Raw genomic sequence first — 17,475 nt, 5'->3', positions numbered from 1 at the left:
GACTGCTGGTAAAATACTATGGATGTAATTCTGAGCTGTTCCTCAATGTATTGTACCATATAAAAAAGTACAAAATGTAAAGTTTAGAAATATCTAAGCCAGCTCTAAATGACCTTGGAAGCATTATACCCATGAAAGGGCAGAGATTCATCTGAGTAAACTGTCTTACCTGAGAAACAGGTCATATTAATAACACTGTAAAGTACCTGTAAACCAAGGTAGCTTTGAAAGTATTAGCATGGCTATTTCAGGATGAAATGGTATTGCCACACTCTGAATTGGCACCCAAGAGGAAAAGATGAGTTGAAGATGATTCTAAACCACAGCTCTTCTAATTCTGAGCTGTGGTGCATTTTTGGGTCCAATTAGGCAAGACAGAATCCCTAGCTGTTTACAGATGCTTGTGGCACATATTTACTGCACTGCATACGATTCCTTTACTGCTAATATGCCCATTTCAAATCCCTCCAAGTCCAGGGATCTGGAGGGAGCTATCCTCTCAGCTTCTCCCTCAGGCAGATCTCTTCTATTCAGACCTGACTTGGGTCAAACAGAGTTTAAAGGAAGATGTTAAACATCTTTCCCTTGAGTTGCTCTTTCTAGAGTGACTTTGTCTCAGATGAAAGGATTCGAATACTTTCATTATATTGTTGTATATTATATATTATATATATATAATATAATATATACTATATATATTATAGTTGTATAACGGTAGAAATAATTGTGACTCGACTGAAGTGGGTCTGATATTAATTGGGATGGGAGCAGCTTGCAGGGTGAGTCTTGAAAAATATAATCAATTACTGTCGCTGTACCTTGCAAAATTCAAGCCCATAATTTTTTCCTTGATCTTTAATCTGTATTAAAGATTTCTAATATTGTAGATCAGATAATTACCCTGCTAACAGGGTGGTTTAAAGCTCTGATAAGGTACTGTGTGTGATTAATTTAATCTAGCTAGACATCTACTATGTGAAAGTCCACGTGAGCTACTTATCTTAGGCTTCCTTTATGGAAAGAAATACACTTCAAGGCATGAGTTGCTTGACTTGCTTTTTCTAGTTTTGTATGAGATGAATTTTGCACTTAGATTGCCTGTTTCCCTCCTTTAACTTTAAAGAGTATCTAGAGAACTCCCTTTGTCTAGATATGTCTTTGGTCAAATGCTCCTTACTTCACATGGCATGGCTGAGCACCTATCTACAGAACAGGCAGCTCTTTTCCAATACGGAAAACATCTAGATTGTGTTAATATCATTGTTATGCTAGATTAATTTTTTTTTTTGAATAATTTATATTGATGGGCACATTCATATGTGTTGTACTTTAGGTATATAACAACATCAAAGATGAGATTAAGAACTAAATACTGCTGTTTTTCTGCTGTGCTTTTTAAGGTAAGAATAAAATTTCAGTTAGAATTCATGAAGTTGAAAAATTTATTCTAAAATCTAAATCTCAATAAGCCTCTATTAAAATATTTTCATTTTGATTGTGAAGGAAAACTGGAGATCAGACATAGTTGACAATTTATGCGGATTAGATGAGATGTTTTTATTCTCTGTTTTTTAACAGTGTTCCTGTATTATAGCCTAAAAATTATCACTTCAATAAGAGTCTACTGTCTCAGAGAAATAATGAAATACTGAAAAGTGAAGATGGCTGAAATATTTGGCAGTCCAATATATTTTCCTTCTCTTGAAGTGTTCTGCTCAGGAAGAGCTGGATGGAATCGATAGCCGAGTTCTCTCTGTCAGATCTGTACAGAGTCTTCACAGTTTGTCATAAATTTTCAACCAGGAGAACAGACTTAAGAGAAGAAATTTTAAAATCTCTTTTAGCATTTAAAGATACTGGTTTGTAACACTAAAATCTCAGCTCTGTTAGAAGTTTGCTCTAAAAATAGAGGATAGTCAAAATGATTCAATTTCATTTGCAAAGAAAATTATATCACTAAAATTAAGTTTGCAAATTTTCAGAAACCAAGTATAGAGGAAAAAAGGGTTTCAGTTCACTTCTAAAAGGAAGTTTTAAGATACCAGTAACAAAAGTGATATAGGAAGGAGAACTGCAAGTATTCTGCCAGTCATACTGCGCTCGGATCAATGCTTACTCAGCTGCTTATCAGTGCAGCATCGCAGCATCAGGAAGTTGGTTGGCTTCTTCCAAAACAAACCCATGCCACTTTGTAATGTCTTGTACCAGCCTTGATTGTGACTGTGTGACCTATGCTAGGCCACATTTAAAACCTTGTTAAGTTCAGCAAAGGGAGAACAAGTTGAAGAACCAGAGGTAAAGGAGAATTTTGACTAGCTTCTAGCACTGTAATTGCTGGTAGTACAAAGCTGAACAATTTTGATTCCTCCATTTGAGAGAAATAGTAGTAATCATTTGTTCCAGTTGTATAACGGTAGAAATAATTGGGACTCGACTGAAGTGATATTAATTGGGATGGGAGCAGCTTGCAGGGTGAATCTTGAAAAATATAATCAATTACTGTCGCTGTACCTTGCGAAATTCAAGCCCATAATTTGTTCCTTGATTTGGAAAGCTTTTATAACTTTATTTAAATTCCACCTCTGGTACCACCTTTGGCTTTAGGCTTGTTAATATCTCAGATCTGGGTATGTAAATTCATATTTCTCTAGCATATCATTGCTACTTCCAACAAGAGAAACAATAGGGAAGGAATATCTGATATCAGAGACAATGTTAGCACTCCTCCCTTTTTAAAGGAGGAACATTTAAGTTACTTCCTGAAAGTTCACATCAGTTTTAAGTTATATGGTTTAAGCTACACTAGCTGACCTAGTTAAAGGCGGAACTAGGGTGGGACTAGCTTTTAACAGGCTTTAAAATCAGCAACTCTCCCAGAAACCAAAGCTGAGGTGGTGGTGGGGCAAGGACTTAAGGCTAAGTAAAATCCAAATACCTTACTTTGTGGGGAAAAGAAAAAGATTTTTCTTCTCATGGCAGATATTTTCCATGAAACATTTGGACTGGCGAAGAAATGTTTGAATGCATCCCCAGAAACATGTATTTTTCTTATGCATTTTCCTTGATTATGGAGATGTTTGAATAAATGATTAAGTTCTTTCTGTCTGCTGATCAAAAGCTTATCCTAAGATTAATCTGAGAAATCTTTGTAAGAACCCCTAGTGCTTTATTAGTTTTTTTCTAGTGTTTCCAGAGATTTATTTGGTATGCTTTGACCTGGAATCTGAGACAAATTCCATTGACTTTTTAGGAAGATTTTTCACTAACAGGGGAGTAGTTGCTGAGGAATCTTTCATGATTATTTTTGTACACCTAGATAAGTTTTTCTCTTTTGCTTGTTTTGTAAAATGCTGTCCTTAGACTATTTGCAGCCTGTTTTTTTTTCCTCCATCAAGTTCACACATAAAGCATTTTCTCTAAAAAGATTTTTCATGGTTTTGTCTAGAAACAACTGGGTACTTAACATATTGGCTGAGTTTCCTTTATGAAGTCATTGTGAGTCTCAAGGGTTTGAGTTTTATAGTGTTTCACTAATGCCTGTACATCTTTTCACTAGTTCATTATTATTATTACTTTCAGACCCTGTTCAGAGCTTCTCTTCCACATCCGACATCTGACTGTGACTTTGCACAATATGAAACAAATATGCTTGTTCCTGGTATTGACTTGTTCTCTGATCGCTACAGAGCTGATATCTCTACTGTAGTTGCAAGCCTGAACTTCCTTATGTTTGAATTACATTGTGCAAAACAAAATTTAATAGTAAGTATTATTTTTATACTCTGGAAATCAATTTTGAGATATCAAGTCTTATTTTTGTGTGTGGGTGTACTTGCAAGATACTTCAGAAGCTCTAGCAAAATGTCACAGCACTCTCAAAACTAGCCTGCTGCAACAAGATCTTTTACCATCACATATCAAGTTAACTTCAATAAGTAGTTAGTATGCCTTGCCCTAGCACGGCCACCAATCCCCTACAAGGTTTCTAGGGTCCATCTACTATCTGTGCTGTTTACTTCATACTCTCCAGGCCAGTCCCTCTGCTGCCTTCCCCTTGTCTATTCTCATCCAAGGCACACCCTCTCTCCTCACTCTGTTTCTTCTAGGTCTCTCTTCATTGACTGCTCCTCTTCTATACCCCTTACAGCTATTTAACTACTTAGCAGGAACCAGCCACAGCTGCACCTTATCCACATCAGCCAACTCACTGCCCCTGAAGCCAGCCCACAGCTGTATGTTATCAATGTTAATTAACCCACCTTCATTCCTCTACAGCAAAATACCTATATAATTAGGTTCTGTGACACGGAGACAGAGGCAAAGCATAGCTTGCTGCTTACAATTTTTAGTTTATACAGGGTACTTGTTTATTCAGGAAGATGATAATATGTGGTCCACTTAGTTTAGGCGTTTCAGAGGGAATTTTCTATACCTACAGTTGGAAGTGCACTGTACTGAGAATTACTTTAAATGCAGTATGTCCATAATGCTTTCAGTAATACTTTTTTTTGGGTTTGGTTTTTTTTTCCCCCACATTCAGTAAGTAAAATCCCTTCTGTCTTTCTTCTTCTCATGTTCTCTTATTCCTCTGTGTGGAGCATTTTTACAGCTTCTCTCTTATGTTGGCCATGTGGTTTTTTCCTCCATTTAATGACTGACCACTTCCACTTTAATCCAACTTCTTTCAAAGGTGCAGTGCTGTACATGGGAATAAATAGATTGAATTGTTTACTAGTACTCAAAAAGGTGCAGTTCTGTCTCTCTTTGGTCCTGTATGCTCTAACAGATTTTCATGTCAGGTGATTATTGTATACTTAAATAAAACAGCTTTCAGCATGACAGAGAACACCTCAGCAGATAGTTCTCTCTGCTTTAATGAGTTCCATAAGAAATTCCATTTAAGAATCCTCTTATGGAAAAGTCCTGCAAGTGGCAGTAGGGAGGGGAAAAGGTCATGTGGGTGGCAGCAGGGGAGTAAGCAAGGGTTAGTACAGGGGTCCTCAAACTGCAGCCCGCGGGTCAGATACAGCCCCCCAGGGTCCTCAATCCGGCCCCCGGTATTTACAGAACCCCCCTGCCGGGGGTTGGGGAGGGAAAGCAAGCAGCTGCAGATGACTGCCTGCCTCTGCATCCGCGTGCTGGCCCCCTGGTTAAAAAGTATGAGGACGCCTGGGTTAGTGGGTAGAGATGGAAGAGGACTTAGAGAGGACAAGGCAGTGAGGTGTTACCCCTTTTTGTCAGCAAGCTGTTTATTGGATTAATTTCATCTGGAACTTCAGGCTAGTGTCTGTCTTACCTACTGCTGTTGCTTCTTCCCATCCTGCATTACAGGAGTTCACTTTGTTGCTAAGCATTGTCTAGCTGCCCTCACTAGGAGAGATCAAATAAGATCAAGGAGCAGACAGTTACCTGGTGGCAGAGACACTTAATTTAACTGCTTGCTTCACATGGGCGTGCACATTTTTGATTCTTTCTACGCTTTTACTAGCAGGATATAGATCCAGGTCATAGATCATCATCAAAGCAATTGCAGTTTCAGCAGGATAAGAACTTCATTTCTACTGAATGCTTAATGTGTGGGAGTGTTTTCCATGGTGGGCACTAAGTTGATTTGACACTTAAACCAAAATATATCAAGATTCAAGTTTTATTAAAAATAAGACCTAAAAGACTAATTTTGTTGAACTACTTCAAATATCTGTTGGAAACAATATGGGTACAATTAAAACATTTACCTCAAGCATTTGTAATCCAAATTCAGAAGTATTAAGCTACTTTATGAAAACTAAAAGTGCATTTGACAAAAAAGTAACAATGTTGCTAACATTTTGCAAGCTCAGGGAGATTTTAAAGTGAAGAAAAATGTAAAAACTGAACAGTAATTAAATTTTGGAAATTCTTTCATTTTCAATAAAGAAATATATGTTAGGAAAGAATCTACTTTTTCTGAAATACTGTGTAATAATACAGTGTTTGTATACTTTACTAGAACTCAGTTTCAAAATTTGTTGTGCTAGTTGCCCCTACAAAAACTTCTGTTTGAAATGAAAGTGAATAAATTTGTCAATAAACCTCATCACCATCCAGTTTATTTTACAATTGGTATCATTTTACTTAGTTGCAGAACTTCATTGTATATTTTTTATAAAGCTTATAGAATTCTATTATTCTGTTACTTATACTGAAAAATTATTGCATCAAAATGCCGTTTTAGAAATCCCTTATATCAACATCTTTCCAGCACATTTGTTCACTGATGGTATAGTAAAAAATTCCACTTTGAACACAGAGAATAGTTTGGGGAAACTTTACTTTCTATGTTGTGAATCACATATAAGAAAGTATAAGGGGTTATCTAGCCAGCTGAAGAACTTTTTAATACATTCATCCTTCATAGAGTGTAAAAGTACTAGTGGTATTGGCAGTGAAAGCAGTGCTTCTATATTATCTATACATTTGTGATATACAATTGCAATGTGCATTTCTATAATTGTACACTTTGTGACATTTATAGCTAAATGACCTAATGTTTTCCTACAGATTTTACCATTGTTTACATTATACCAGTACCTTGTTTCTGAGATTTGTAAGGACCCAACTAAATGTATTGAAGGAAAAATCCTCAAGGTAATCAAACTTTCTTTTTATCATAGCACATTGTATATCAAGTAAATTTTTCATGATTTTGTTATGTAGTTGACTTAATATTTCTTCATATATCGCTACTATGAAAAATAGTGCCTTAAAGTTCAGCTGTTGCTTAGTGTTTCTCCGCACAACAGATTTTTGAATAGGACTACTTTCTAAATGCAATTATTATTTACATTCTTCATTTTAGTAGGATGTGGAGTTATTTATGCAGTTTTACTGTCAATGTCCTACAGAGACTGTTAAGTACTTCCATCATTTCTTTCTACCTCCATTTAACAAGCATTCTCCTTAAAGATATGATGATAAGATTTTCCCTCTGAAATCCAAACTTTTTACTTGGTATTTCTTATCTTGTTCTACTGTTCTGTCTTTTCTTAAGTCAGAAATGTAAATTATTTTTTGTTCAGAGTGTTCACTTCCAGACTTATTATCAGTGTCACGGTGGAACCAGATTTTCAGACATCTGGAAACAGACTTTTGTTATTTCACTGATGTTCACTTTTTGGTTTTGTTTTGGGGTTTTTGAATACCTTGGGTTTTTTTTAAAGGAATCTAACTTGTAGTTAGAGTCAAGGTATTATTGTTTTTAGATATTTTCAGGAAATGGTAATATGGGTTAGGGAGAGTAGCTGAGTACTGTGAGGCTAAGAGGAGTAAAATGTATGAAACAGATTTTGATATGGGGCTGATCTCAGACTGACACTCAGAGCTCTAGCCAGATGAGTTAAGTTATTTTCCTTTGTCAGGAGCAAGTTTTTGAAGAATATGGTGTTTGGGTTTTTTTTATTATTTTTGTTTTTAAAAGTGAAAGACCGATCTTTGAGATTTCACTTATTTACTCTAAAATGTAAAAAATATTTCTTTCCAGTGAATAACATTCTCCATCAATGTATTATTCTAGTAGCCAAATCTATTTGAAAATTACCTTTGAATACATTTTATTTTGAGCAAAAAGAATAACTGAAAATTATTTAAATCAAAGGTTTTCTTATTTTTTTCACAGATTAAAGTACTTACAGATATAGGATTTTTTACAGAGGCCTTTCATGAGCTGTCTTTGCTGAACTGTGGAGAGAGAATTCCATGGAAAATTCCTGCAGGATATAGAAAAATTGAACAAATGAAGGTAAATACCAGAAAAGTATAACACTGAACTGTAACACTCAATTTCTTCATGAAACTGCACATACTCCATGTCTGCAAATTATTACACGTTCCTGAAAAATTTATATTTCTTTCAATAGGCAGGTCAAATAGCATTGAATGACATGAATTTCTCTCACTGAACAGCAGGAAAAAAAAATTTTGAAACATACATTCTGTCTGTTTTATACAGTGAGTAATGCAGATAATACTGTTGAAAAAATAATCTGTGATTTCATATGTAGACAAAGCAAATATGGGTAGAGTCCTTGCCCCATTAATGGCAGAATTCCCCTGCCCCAGCCCTGGAGCAGGGCAGCTGGGGCGGCCCCCAGCCCCGGGCATCGGGCACCTCTGTGGGGCTGGGGTCAGGCCGAGGCTGGGCCAGGACATCAGCCTTCAGGTGGGGGACAGGACCAGGCCTGCTGAGGAGAACTGAGAGCTTCGACACAGCTCTGCGATGGCTGCACAGGGTCGTGGGTCTGGGTGAGGCTGGGCCGGGATCTGGCCCCAGTGGGTGGGTGCGGGTTAGGGGGCCACAGCAGGTCCAGGAGGTGGGGACCTGGAGACAAGCCCTGCTGTAGCGCCGCTAGGGCAGGGACTGATGGCCTTAGGAGCTGACATTGGGTCATGGGCTGTGGGCAGAGTGCAGGGAGCCCCAGGAGATGCTGGGCAGCAAGAGCTGTTGGCGCCTTTAGAGCCCTAACAGTCACGGCACCCCAGGTCAATTTCTTTGATTTTCTCCATATCTAAAGCCAAGTAGTGATCTTACCTTGATCACTAATGTACTGCAAGGTCATAAAGCTGGTAACAATTGACCTGGTCTTTGTCTTACCTGTGAACGTACCTGTGCAGGAAGATACAGTTCAGAGCTACCAGGCAAGCCTCCCCCCTAACAATTATGTAGCCTTTCCTTGTTTTCCAAGCACTTACGAAAGTAATCTACTAAATTGTTGCTGGATGGATATAGTTAAGGTCTCCCTTACCTGAGTGATGCTTTTGGGTAGGTGTCACCCCATGACAAAGTATGTGTGCCAGCACTAGGGAGCTGGGCTGAACATGGGATAGAAGAGTAGTGGAACACCCCTTTTGACAGCAATGTGCATTTAACTTGATTGGACAGCCACTTTCTACACATGCAATAGGATGGTATTTCTAATCTGGTCAGAGTTAGAGGCTGGTGCTAAAAGAGGAATTCCTAACCCACCTCCATGACTTCACATTTGCTTCCCTTACCCTGTGTTATAGATGGTGAAGCTGACACTGCAGAACAAATTAATTTTAATGAGCTGATTTGAAGGGAAATTTCCCCTCTCCCAGCTCACCAAACCCTGAGAGGGAGTTTCCAGCCCATGGACTGACTGTCCTTACATTGCAGCCTCACAACAGCTATAACCAGCACCAAGCAGCAGCATCTTTTTTTGCTATAGCCAACAAATCAATGTCTAAGCTAATTAATAAGGGAATAATTATGATTAAATTTATGATAGGATGTCAAATTTATGATAGGATGTTAAAAAACCAGAAATATGGACAAGCACTCCTAGAATAAACCGCAGTGGTACTAGTTTTTAAATGAAACATGAACTTAATAAAAATTAAAATATTTATCAAAAAAGGTGACCTTTTTAATTTTCCTGTGACACTTTCATACTAACTGCATGGGAAGAAACTGAAATATATTGGTTTTCCTTAGAGCACAAGCTACACTACATTCTTATTAGGTTGAGCCGTAAAGAGTTATGAGCATCCTCACTGGAGTTGATTCTGTGAAGCTTCCCTGTTCGTGGCTATAGTACAATGCATTTACTCCTTACTGATACTAGTCAGGTTAAAATGCATTTTTAAATCCTTTCCTTAATTTGTATATTGTCTGAAGAGCTCACAGAGTTAGGACAAAGTCTGGCTGATTTGTCACTTTTTTTTGTCTGATTTGTCACTGATTTGTCTTTTTTTTCTAACTGAGTTCGCAGGTGAGTGGCTGAACAGCAGAGAAGGTTCAGCATTAGGTCTCTGGTTAGGGTGTGATGCATGTAAAGCTAAGTGCATGCTGGACTTTTGCACAGCTCTCAGAATAAGAAGGACCCATGATCCAGGAAATGACAGAGATGATAGAGGGCTACATCTGGACTACAGAGTTAATAAAAGAGTTAATAAAAAACACAGAACCCAAGTGGCAGTTCTGTGTAGAGCTCCCAGTTATTGATGGAAATGATCTTTACCTCTGCTTTTTCCTTCCTTTCCTTTCCTCAGTAGACTGGTTTGTATCCTGGTGAAAAGGTAAAGGGTTTTTGACTATGGACTAGAATTAGGGTTAGGGTTCAGAAAACTGAAGCATGTATAAGGGAAGAAACAGTTGTTTTAAGAGCCCTCAAGGAGGCTGAGGTCTCATGTTCATCTTGACTTGTAGCTCTTGTTTCAGTTCCATTCACAGATCTCTGTGCTCTAGTGAATAGCAGAGGTGGCATGTGCAAAGTTTGGAGTTACGTTTGGTATTCAGAAATGTGAAGAACATAAAGGCAATTGATAGTTGATGTTTATAGAGCTCCTAGAATTTGGAAAAGGATTTTTGTTTTTTGCCTTTTTGTCCCCTTGCTTCAAGTTGAAGAATCCTGGTGAATGGCATAGGAGATATAAGAATAGTTTTGGGTCTTGGGTTATGGTTCAGAAATGTGAAGCCCATAGAAGCTAAGTAATTGCTGGTATTTTCAGAGCCCTCACAGTATAGTTGGAAATGCATTACAGTTGTCCACTGCTCTGCGAACTGATTTATTTTATACTCATACTGTAACACGTTACTTATTTGGGGGTTTGTCCATTTTACAGGCCTTACAGAAATTTGACTCCTCAAAATCTCTCCTGACTGTTACAAATTTACAGGTAAAAAAATTCTGAAACAATAAAAAATGTTATGCTAGACATAAGTATTTATTTCAGTGGCATAAGTTAGAGATTATTTGGATCAGAAAATATACTTGTTATTAGTAAAAAACATTAAAGAAAAAACATATTCTTCTTAACAGTTTAACATTTCCTAAGTTTTAGATTTTATGGCTGACCTCTCAAGGGAGAGGCACGTATCATTATCACCATTTTTCAGATGGGAGACCCAAGGTGTGCAAATCTGTGACTTGTCTGTGGAAAGCATGCTAGAAGAACTATTCAGGTTTTGTCATGATATGTAGGGTCTGGTGTTTATCCTGCTAAAATACCAAGAATATCAGTCATCTAGCCTTATAATTTCTATCAATCAGAGCTGTCTTCATAGATGTAATTCAGATTGGGGTTGAAGCCCATTTCTGGGGAAAAAAAAGGTGATTCTGTAAACCAGTTAATGAACAGTCATTTCTCATTTTAATTAAAATCACGTTTGTCAATGACTTCTTTTTTGTTTTTCAGTTTTAATAATTTTCTTTAATTTGCCTTGCCACAGATTCGTTGAGCTAGTAATGGTAAATGTTAGCAGAATGTGGAAAAGAAGCTGTACCATAAAACCAAACTGATAAAGTAGAAAACCCCCACTTTTTCCCTCTACTTTTCTCTCTTTTGTTTACAGTAAGCTTGTGTGTCTCCTACAACTATCGATATTAGAAGACAAACGAGATGTCTGCCTTGACAGCTTTTGATCTCACTAGTTTCAGATTTATTTTGAAGTTGTGCTTTATCTTCAACTTTTGATTTGAACACTTCACAGTATATATGGGACTCATTGCTCTTGTTATGATTTTGCAATGCTGTGTAGACTTTCAACTTCTAAATTTATTAATCTAAAGTGAGAATATTAAACTCAAGATAAGGCAAGGATGCTGTAACAAGTAACAAAAAGATTATATGAAATATGCTAGAATGGTTTGATACAAGAAGCTTTTCCTTGCTTAATCTTTCTAGTCAGGGTGAATTGTAACAACAGACTTTCCTTTGAGTTGAGATTTCTGAACTACAGATTTACCTACATATTTTTTGTCGCCACCTTAGCTCAAAGAATGCTATGGACACTGCAGAAAACTAGAACTCACACAGAGTAATACCTAAAAATTTATAGATTCACCTTCTACTGGAAAACTGATCACTGAGGCTGTAGCCTCAGTGCTAAGGGGTGACTTAAGTTTGGTAAGGAAAGCAGCAACTCATCCATAATGACTAAGAGCATATTACTAATATTATTCTTGTTAATTGTTGTAAACATCATTATTAATAGAAGTAGAATATGCCTTGAATAAGAAAAATATAAAATACGTAATTTCAAATAGTCCCAATTGTTAACTTTCTTGTAGGTACTGGAAGACATATTTAATTGGAGTCTGTCTTTAACAATGGTGTCACTGTGCAACCAACAAATTATGAATAAATTAGCTCTAGCCAAAATGCATTTCATCATTTGCCTTTCTGCCACAATAAATAATATACCTGAAAAAGTGGAAAAACACATCTATTCTGTTGATAACAGCAGCTTGAAGGAGCCAACCAGAATTACAGCATCAAATGTAAAAGGTAATCATAAAGGTGGTGGAAAAGTGCATCTGTTCTGCAGCTTGTTTCAAGCATAGTTTTTCCACTTTTAACTGCATATGAATTAACCTGTCACATTAAAAACAAAATTAATATTAAATGTTGCTTCAAAAATGAGTCATTATTGAAAAAATAAACATTAAGATTTTTAAAGTTTTTTTTAGGTAATGTCTCTAAAATTATTAGAGTTCTATTCCATTCTTCTTCACTTATTTTGATATTGAAAGTCCCAGTTATAAACAGAGAAAAAAGGGGCATATTCTTCAAATTACTGAGAATGCTTTGTTTCTGTGTCTGTTATCTGAAATTTCATCTGAAATGTATTTGACAGTTGATGCTGATAAGAATTCAAGACAACAGGAACAAAGAGGCACAATGGTGCAGCTCGTTGATTGTAAAGATGATTTAAATATGGCCATGCTAAAGGTAATTTTGTTTTTTAGCAAAAAAAGGCTTAAGAAACTGCAGATTGTTCCAAAAACATTGCTAATGCTTTCAATGTAACAGAAGTTATGATTGGAGGATGGCATGAATGAGGGGACTAGAAATTTCTGTTTCTAATCTGATTGTAATTTTACTAACCATGTATGAAATCTTGGTGGTTTGGTACAATTTTTCAAATAGTCTTCATGGAAAATATTCTCATAATCAGATCTCACTATGACTGTTGCAGCAGCAAGGGTAAAGACTGAATAGGATTTCATGGATAAAATCATCACCTTTTGGAGGCTGGTAGCTGTAGAACATGTCAGAGACGCTTTGATGGGGTAGTATGCTCTACAAATAAATGGAAAACCATTCTCTACCATATGTGAAATGTCTCAAAGTTTTCATGTTCCTCTTTCTGATATTTTATTTTGGAGAAAACATATTAGTTTATTAGCTTCTTTGTTTGAAAGGGGTTGGTTTGTTTGGTTTGTTTTGGTTTTAGTTTTTCATGGAATCATTTAGGTTGGAAAAGACCTATGACATCATCAATTTTGTTTTGTTTTATTTAATTGTAAAATTCATGCTTGGCAGTTTTACATCACAAAAAGACCGAAATTGAGGGCTGCCCTATTCTTCTTTCAGAGAGGTCTTCCACTTTGGAAGTATCTGATTTTGGCTGCTGTTACAAACAAAGTAATGTACAAAATACATCTGGAGAAGTGGAGGATGATTTTGTGTGGCTATTGGTATATGCCATACACTAGAAACTTGAAAATTTAGTATAGCTTGAAATTACCTTCAAAACAGCATCTTGAATATAGATAAGATAAAAATCTTAAATTAATTTAGATGGGGGTCACTTAAGACACATAATATATTTTTAACCCTTCTGATTTTTCTTTAACCATTCTATTATTCTGGTTTTTTAATTAGAGCTCTGAATTCATTGAGGAAACTGGTCGAAAAAAGATACTGGATAATACAAACCTTTGAATTGCTTTTTAGTTCTGCTGGAAGCTCCAGCATTGAGATTCTATTTCAAATCAACTTTCTTTTACATTTGGTTTTCACATCTTCTTATAGCTTTGTTTATCAGAAAGACTGTAATTTATAGTTGGACTGTAAATTATATATGGACATACATATAATATGCAGGACACATACTGCACTCAAGGATTTGTCAAAATATAGATAGAAAAGACTGTAATATTTCTTGCAACATCTTTAATGTTGTATTTTGATATTGTATTTTACTGCTTAAAATTACTAAGCATAGTAAGAAGTATAGTATGAAATTATCAAGTATAACTGTGAGATGAAGAATGAAAAATTATTAAGTAGTATTGCTAAGCCTTATAATATGTATTTAAGGATAAATTGCAATGGTACAGGCATGATTAAGGTTTTTCTACTTTCAACACATTGAATCTGTAAACCTGAAAAAAGCAAAATGAAACCTTCCTGCTATTTATAGAAAAGGCATCTTGTATCCAAGTTGATTTGTTTTAGGGTGCAGTGATAGTAAGCAGAATAAATATACTTGACAGAATAAAATACTTTGTAAGAAATTTTTTATTTTTTACATTAATTTTTTGAAATCATACAATGCTGTTTTCTTTTCTAGGGAATTTTATTGACAGAAGCTGAAGAAAGTCTTAGCCATCTTGTGCAGAACATACAGGACAATTGTGATGGGGAGGTATCTCAGTGCTCTGCTGAAGATATAGAGACTCTTATTGAGGCCAAACTTCAGCTTGCTGCTATTTCTCAGCAAAGGCATCAAGCAGCTTTCAGGTAAATAATATTATGAACAACCTTATGTTGCACAGCCTTGACTACAGAAGATTTAAAAAGCCCAGTAATTTTCCCTTTGAATCCTTTATGTAAGCATTAGTATTCTAAATCTTAGTAACCAGTCATAACAACCCCAGTAGTATATCTACAAGTGTAAGTCACACTGGCATTTCATTTTTTATTATTGCTTTTTTTTACTTTTTAAAAGTTCATCAGTTATTGGACTATGATTTCTCTGTGAGGTGTTTCTGTGATACAGTGTTATACAAAAACAAGGAAAAAGCTGCAGTCTTCACTGTTTTTGCAAAAGTCTGGATATGTTGGATTATGCATTTTTTTATAATGTTACAGTGTCCAGCAGACCACTAACGTTATCTCTGAACTACTGAATTCTACGTCGTTCTAGAATGCCCTGTGTTACTGTCCTAAAAGAACATCTCCTCTTGATGTACTTATTGGTGTCAAATTAAAATGTTAAAATTAATTTGATTTGAAAGTATTGATGTAACCTTTAACATATTAGAATATATTTTGAGCAGGTGTGAATTATATTTTTAGCAACAGTGTTTTAAATAGTGTTGTATTTACATGATCTACCAGATATTTTCTCCAAATTACAATTTCCAAATTCTGTGATTTTTTTGAGGTTCTGATTTGTTTTGGAGAACTTCAAGAAATTATAATTATGCTGTTCTTTGAGCATATGGGACATACAGAAATATATTAACTCTTTGTAGAGGTTAAATTCTGAACACTGTTTTGATCTTTTAGCTAGGAGAATTCTTCCGTCATACCTATAATTTTAAATTAATTTGTATAAGAAGGATAATAGTTTAACAATACATCACTTTTATTGGTGTCAAGGTCTTTTTATCCAATTTTTTATTAGGTTGAAAAATCTTTGTGGGTACAAATTTTTAACTAGAGATGCAGCACATAGAGGTGTAGTACAGTCACTTGCCAGGCTATATTGAGATTAGGTACAATGTAATCAATATTTATAACTTTTTTTAGCTCTAATCTGACAAAGCACAGCAAAAATTATTACAGTAAATCTTACATTATTGTAAGTACCAAGCAAAATGCAGAATTTTTATTGTTGGAATAGTGGTGAAGATGGCTGTAACACTCTTAGTGATGAAGTAGTAGGTGATTCAGCAGGCCAACAAGTAAACCAGTCTCAATATTTTCCTTTCTACCCAATTAAGAAAAAATTAACATAGTTTTCTTCTATGTCAAAAGCAAACTATCTTCTTTCTCCCAGCTGTCTCAGGTGAATAAACAAACCTCCAAATCAGTTAACCATTAAAAATAGCTCAATTCCTTTTTAGCTGCTATGGTACAGCAATAAAAAAATAAAATCAACATGGACAGAAGCTTCACAGTGCTCTATGGACTACCGAAATGAGAACAGTAAGAGCACTGTAGCATGGTCTTTCTACCCGGGTTTTGTTTATGTTATTTTAGAAGATAGAAGTTTCCCAAGAATTCAGATATTAGGACTGTAATAATTTAGTAGTAAAATCATTATTGAAGATGTGAAGTAAGAACTTGTAGGCTACTTGTGGACGTTTCTCATCATGAATTATTAATCCATTTCAGTGCCTTTTGAATTAGATTAATTTACCATAGATTTGTCAAAGAGTAAAAAAAAAATCACTGGCCAACGACTTCATTGTGCTTTTGAAAGCCATGTGGATTTTAGAAAATTATCATATTAGTAGCAAAGGACCAGTATGCAGACTTATGAAATATCCTGTGCATAAACCTGGTTTAGCTTGATACTAGGCTTGGTAAAACCTGTATTAGTTCTGACCCAAACTTTCTGTTGTGGTTTAACCCCAGGCAGTAACTAAGCCCCAGAGAGCCACTCACTCCTCCCTGGTGGAATGGGGGAGAGAATTGAGAGAGTAAAAGTAGAGAAAACTTGTGGGCTGAGGTAAAGACAGTTTAATAGGTAAAGCAAAAGCTGTACACGCAAGCAAAGCAACACAAGGAATTCATTCACCACTTCCCATGGGCCAGCAGGGGTTCAGCCATCCCCAGGGAAGCAGGGCTCCTTCATGTGCAATGGCTACTTGGGAAGACAAACACCATCACTCTGAATGGCTCCCCTATCCTTATTCCCCCAGTTTTATATGCTGAGCGTGATGTCGTATGGTATGGAATATCCCTTTGGTGGTCAGTCCAGGTCAGCTATCCTGGCTGTTCCCCCTCCCAACTTCTTGTACACTCCCAGCTTCCTCACTGGTGTGGTGGTGTGAGGAGCAGAAAAGGCCTTGACTCTCCATAAGCTCTGCTCAGCAGTAACTGAAACATTCCTATATTGTCAACACTCTTTCCAGCACAAATCCCAGACAGCCCGGTACTAACTACTATGAAGAAAATTAACTCTCCCCCAGCCAAAACCAGCACACTTTCTCACCTTGCTTAACTGATTCTGGTATGTAAGCCATTTTCAGTGCAAGACCCTTCTTTTTGACATGCAATTATATCCTAGAGTGTAGTTTCTCTCTTGTCTTATAACTTGTCTCAGATCGAAGAAATTTTTTTAGTGTATCAGGGGTTCCAATGGATGTCAAGCATTTTATGGATCATTTTTTGGGACTCTCAAATTTTTGATGGGTGTTTAATGGGCCTTATATATTGATAGTTGTCAGATAGCAGGAAAAAACCCCACCAACAAACAAAGCAAGGGCTTGGGTTTTTTTTAACCTATTTTACAATTTTATTGCACTGCCATCCTGGAAACTGCTGATATATCTGCCTCACATACAAATGAAACATTCCTTCAGACAGCTGAATGTTTCCTGCCTGCCAGCCTAGAAATCAAACTTTGCATGATATTACAGAAATTCATCATTTTTTTCCTTTGGCAAAATGACTTAGTGGTGAAATCGTTATAGTCAGCTGTACTTTCCTATTTTGATCATCTTGTCACTTTCTGAT

General features: G+C 36.2%; 1 protein-coding gene across 1 annotated transcript in view; it reads left to right on the top strand.

The window, feature by feature from the left end:
* CFAP54 (cilia and flagella associated protein 54) overlaps positions 1–17,475 on the top strand; it is a 118,698-nt gene that overhangs the window by 71,386 nt on the left and 29,837 nt on the right. The window contains exons 45-52 of the mRNA XM_055809189.1: positions 1,334–1,400; positions 3,580–3,762; positions 6,541–6,627; positions 7,655–7,777; positions 10,621–10,674; positions 12,069–12,285; positions 12,635–12,729; positions 14,357–14,526. Of these exons, the coding sequence (XP_055665164.1) occupies positions 1,334–1,400; positions 3,580–3,762; positions 6,541–6,627; positions 7,655–7,777; positions 10,621–10,674; positions 12,069–12,285; positions 12,635–12,729; positions 14,357–14,526 (996 nt within the window). The remainder of the gene's footprint in view (positions 1–1,333; positions 1,401–3,579; positions 3,763–6,540; positions 6,628–7,654; positions 7,778–10,620; positions 10,675–12,068; positions 12,286–12,634; positions 12,730–14,356; positions 14,527–17,475) is intronic.

The sequence above is a fragment of the Falco peregrinus genome, chromosome 6, assembly GCF_023634155.1.
Source record: "Falco peregrinus isolate bFalPer1 chromosome 6, bFalPer1.pri, whole genome shotgun sequence".
In the NCBI taxonomy this organism is placed as follows: Eukaryota; Metazoa; Chordata; class Aves; order Falconiformes; family Falconidae; genus Falco; species Falco peregrinus.
Note: the sequence above shows the minus strand (reverse complement) of the source record. Positions and strands in the feature narration are given on the sequence as shown.